The sequence below is a fragment of the Trematomus bernacchii genome, unplaced genomic scaffold, assembly GCF_902827165.1.
Source record: "Trematomus bernacchii unplaced genomic scaffold, fTreBer1.1, whole genome shotgun sequence".
Lineage (NCBI taxonomy): Eukaryota > Metazoa > Chordata > Actinopteri > Perciformes > Nototheniidae > Trematomus > Trematomus bernacchii.
In genome coordinates this window covers 21,310,854-21,315,992 of record NW_022987973.1, presented here as the reverse complement: position 1 = coordinate 21,315,992, position 5,139 = coordinate 21,310,854, and the positions used below count along the sequence as shown (strand labels likewise).

At 39.6% G+C, this 5,139-nt stretch overlaps 1 protein-coding gene across 1 annotated transcript; it reads left to right on the top strand.

Moving 5' to 3' along the window:
• The first annotated feature begins 528 nt into the window (after positions 1-528).
• cartl (cocaine- and amphetamine-regulated transcript-like) lies at positions 529-2,759 on the top strand. Its single transcript, XM_034117007.1, has 3 exons — positions 529-759; positions 1,849-1,926; positions 2,439-2,759. The coding sequence occupies exons 1-3, from the start codon at positions 637-639 to the stop codon at positions 2,544-2,546; spliced, it is 309 nt and encodes a 102-aa protein (XP_033972898.1). The 5' UTR covers positions 529-636; the 3' UTR covers positions 2,547-2,759.
• Positions 2,760-5,139: the final 2,380 nt, after the last annotated feature.

Below are 5,139 nucleotides of genomic sequence, written 5' to 3'. Positions count from 1 at the left end.
GAAGTGGCAGATTTCTTCCGGTTGTGTATTTTCAAATTCTAGCGCACTCGAGCTGGTTTCTCCATTCTTACCTACCCCACCTTTAAGCAATTTATTGGGCAAATATATGAATCGTAATATTTTAACACTGAATGCCTTTATTTATTTTACTTACATTTTGTAGTGTATTTCTACACTATCCCATAATTAAATATATAAAAGTGCTGTTTCCGATCTTTGATAGATTAACTTGTTCATTACAGCTAGAGATCTTAACCTATTATTCCATGTCAATATCTTTAAGTATTAGTTCCTCAGTCAGTACCTTACTTTAGTACAGTACTTGAGTACTTTCCACCACTGCAGAGAAGACGAGTTTCCAATAGATATATTCACATATCCGGAAAGCCAATATAATTTAGAAGACAGAGTGTGTTGGAATTCCCCACCCTGCAGCCCAGGCTCTCCTGCATGTTCCTCCTGCAGTGGCCTCTCGGGCGGGGCTATGCGAGCCCATATAAGAGTGGTGCATGTCCGGTGGTTGGAGGGAGATCTCCTGTGGACCTGCAACGACTCTCTGCTCCACCACCACTGATCTGCTGCCTCTTGCCAGGACCCCCGCCCTCCTCCTCCGGCAGCACCACGGATAGCTCCGGGATGCTCCGCGGGATGCTGTTCCTCGGCCTGCTCTCCGTCCTGTGTCACGGCCAGGCGTCACAGGAAGTGTCCGCAGAGGACTTCGGAGCGGACAGACCCGAGCCGGCCACAGACAGAGACCTGGTCAGTATCTGGACATGCTCCACCCGTGTTGGTTTATGGAGAAAAGTTAATAATGTGGTTCAAAAGATAAAGATCCCTGAAGCTAAACTTTTGCAGAATGAACAACCTGTTGAAGATTGTGTATAAGCATGTGTCTATCAGATTTAGCTTTTTTTTGCAAAAGTGTGTGCAAAAAGCCTTTGCACATCCCCTGTTTATTTTCTTTGGATTTTATAGAATATTTATTTCCCTGCAAAATAGGAAACATTCACAGAAATATACCATTATTAAACCTATGTTTTATACACAATAGATTTACAGTAAACGTTTTATGATAGGAATTCAAACGTTGGTTGTACTTGGTCTTTAAAATGAGGATGCATGTGAAGTTTTCATTGAAATGTACTCATGTATTGGTCAGAGGTTATTTGTTCAACCTTATTTTAACACTGATTTTCCACCTAAACTCTACCTACCCATCATACTGCAGCTAATCTGTTCAAACCCACACTCCATTGTTTTAACTTCTGGTACAAATCCATCAAATGGAACTTTGGTAAATGTGTGTAAAAGATGAACAATATATAGAATGGCACAATGGTTTTAATTGGGTCCTCAATAAAGAATTACAGACACAGAACACTGGCCTACAGTTTAAAAAAGTATATTATTAATTGAAAGAAACCTAACTGGACCCTCCTGTTGTGTTTGTCCCCCCCCCCCCCCTTATTTTGGTGTTCCCTGTACATTTTGGCCATTCTGTTTTAACTTCTCTAAATGTATTAATGACATTTATCATCAACATATTTTCACAACACCCTTTTAAGCTGTAAACTATGTCTCAGACTACTGGTGTCCATGAATAACTGCAGTGAATATACAAAATCAATGTTCTATGTTCAAATGCCTGCTGTGGAGGATATCATAAGGCCTTGAAGCAATCAAATGTAAAAGACAATATTTATGATGATGAAAGTAGTAAATATATCAGATTTGACCCGAACCAATAGGGTTACGTTGATATTTCAATGTTTTAGATATGAACTTTCACAAACAGCTTGAATTGGATACCTTTTTTTTTTTCTTTGCAATCTATTCTTTGCTGAGCAGATCGAAGCACTGGAGGCTCTGCTGGGCAGGATGCATGACCGGAGTCCTTCCACTGAGAAGAGAGGAACCATCGCACTGGTAACGTCATTATTTATGGGATGCAGCAATTACCTTATGTCCCTATAATTTTGTAATTTAAAGATTAGTGTAAGACATTCCTATACATTGTGTGCATTACTCCATCACTGCTGTTTAATTAAACCAGTAATTAAAAGATAAGGAGAAAAGTTTTACTTGGCGCAATTACAGCCTTGTTGCCCGACTCCAATTAGCTGAAAGAGAGCAATTTAAAGCTTTAATCCTTCTAAATGAGACAAAACCAGCTAATGAACAAGACTTAATTATTCCTCTGAAAAATGCTGGAATGATTAACATGTCACCCTCTTTCTCTTGTGTCATAAATCAGAAGAATAACTGAGAATGGAAACAATGACTCAAATCTAATATACTGTATAATGGAAAGACCTTAAGGTGTCAATTAATATTAATAATGAAGTACTTCCTGCCAGTGTTGCCAATCTTCTTTGGAAATTGAACAACCTTTTTCAAAGTTTTTATTGTTTATTAATGTCCTCTCCACCTCCCCTCAGTGCGGGATGGGGGACCGGTGTGCCATGAAGTTCGGGCCCCGCATCGGGAAGCTGTGTGACTGCGGCCGAGGAGCCAACTGCAACTCCTACCTGCTCAAGTGCATCTGAAAGACTGAGGACTTTCATTTTGTTTTCCACAAACCCAGCATCACTTGTGCAGGACAAAACATCCTCTACACCCTCAGGAGGCTTCAATAAACTGAGTGGAACATCATCTCAGTGTCTAACTTCATCATTTATATCCGTTATGCAGCGTCGCTGTTTGGGCAGCTGCTTGCCTGAGGATAAGCATGGATTTTGTAATGATGACTGATAATTTACTGCTGCATGTAAATGTTTTATGTTCAATAAACACATTTATCAACAACTCTTATGTTTTTTTATTACTCAATGTTTACTCGTAGGATTGCAAGCTCCATTTTGCCGTATTCATTTGAGGGATTAATCAAGTTTTGATTGCCTAAAACACTGTTGGAATTATACAGCTGTTTTAAAAAAAACAAACATATATAAATTCTGAAATGTTATGGTAACTTTTTATCCATATTGGGGCTTTAGACATGGCATTTTGGATTTGTATTAAACTATTTTCTGGTGACCCTTTTCTTAAAATAAATGGGATCAAATACAATAAAAAACAACATACAGTAATATAAAACTATTCAGCAGAAAGCAGATGTAATTTGATATAATCTATATAATAGATATTCGTTTATACACCACAACACAACAATGTTTCAATTATTTAAATGCAATTTAATGGTTTAAACACATGAAAATGCTTTAGGTTTTCCATTAAAAATGGGAAATGTCAACATAAATGCTTTGACCTCATGAAAAGTTTGCACTGCCCCCATAACAGGATACATGAAGTGTTCAGCTGAAATGTAAATGAGAGCTTTTGACAGTCTGTCAGTAATCCTGCACATGTCTGTCATTTAGAAATAATAATCATTATTCTGCACACAAAGTCAGCTGTCTCAGGCTCCTGCTATCACCTTTTGAAGGCCTTTCAATCTGCTCTGTTTTCTGAGTGATCACTTCAGAGTTAAGTTTCCAAACTGGCTTATGGCAGAGCTGGAAAAGGACTTAGATACTCAAAGGCTTTCTCTCTTGCCGGTTATACCACAAGGTGAGTTCCTTTTTATTTCCTGCTTCTTCACACACATGCTCTCCAGTACAGGTTAGCTCTGAGTGTTACCGATGCTAATGTAAACACCGACCATATTACGTCCAAAACAGTCGGGCATTGTTTCTGATAGCAACTTTCTGATAGTGCCGTGGGTCCGCCGCCGATATTACGTCATATCGGCCGCAAATCTGGATCAACTCCGTTGAATCCCCGTTTTTAGAGATTTGGGTACGGAGGAAAAGAGAGAGGGTTTGATTTTTTGACGCTGCGTGAGTTCTCTGACACACCTAGGGATGGGTATCGAGAACCGGTACTAAGTCAGTACCGGTAGCCGATTGGACGGTATCGGTATACCGTTAAATCGCTGGACAAACGGTGCTGCTATCGGTATATGAATTACGCTACTTCCTTAGTTTAAACAATTCTGGTTGGTTGGGATCCCTCATCCCGTGTGACGTATCCGGTTTAAATACCACTCTGATTGGCCACTGTGAATGCCACTCGTCATCTCTCCTAACAGTGCTCTTATTATTGTGAGACTCCCGGGGGCAGACCATAGGGGCAGACGCAACATCTTGCTAGAAACAGCGTCTCAAGGCTTCTTAACATTTAACAACCTATTAATGATGCATACCCACTTAACGGGAAGAAACTCAGCTAACAGACGATATTAACCATTTTACCTACATGGAACAGAAGTCCAACACCAAGAGTCTAAATCAACACTTAGCAAAACGGGCTAACGGGGCTAACGGCTACTTTAGCACATAACTGGCAAAAGCGAACTTTTCTACGTCATGTTTTCTGCACAAACGACATATTACATTACATGTCATTTGTTAGACGCTTTTATCCAAAGCGACTAACATACATTCAGTATTGTGGACAATCCCCACAGGAGCATATGGGGGGGGGGAAGTGTCTTGCCCAGGGACACAACGACATGCTGACTGCAGTGGGACTCGAACTTGCTTTCCCCTGATTCGAAGTCCATCACACTATCCACTGAGCCACAGCCATATCACATGAAAGCTGAGATTCCACAGATTCCATTGGTATAAGTCTCATCACTGTAGGACCAAAACTCACTGAACTAGCAGCCAGGAAAGAGCAAGAAAACAACTTCACTTTACGTAGCCATGATGATAATTATGTTTGCTGTTTTGTGATCAAATGTTGTGTTCAAGGGCATAACAACGGTTAATCCAATGTCTCTGTGTAACTTTAAAATGATTACTGATAATCCATCATTACAATTATAAATAATAAACGCAATAAACGGATTATAATGGTTAGCCGACCGGAGCTTCCGGTTTAGGATGTGCGCACGCAGCATCTCGTTTTAACTGAATAATGGTCATGTTTACATGGATTTATGAACTGCCCCTAATTACCGCCCCCCCTTCCAGAGACACACTGTCAAACACACATACCTGCTTGGTATGACATTGAAAAAGTTACATTAAATAATAAATAAAAATAAATTACAATAAAATGACTGTTGTTTAATCTTCACATCTTGTAATCATGTCTATAATTTTGAGCACCAAATTATTGAAAAGTATCGAT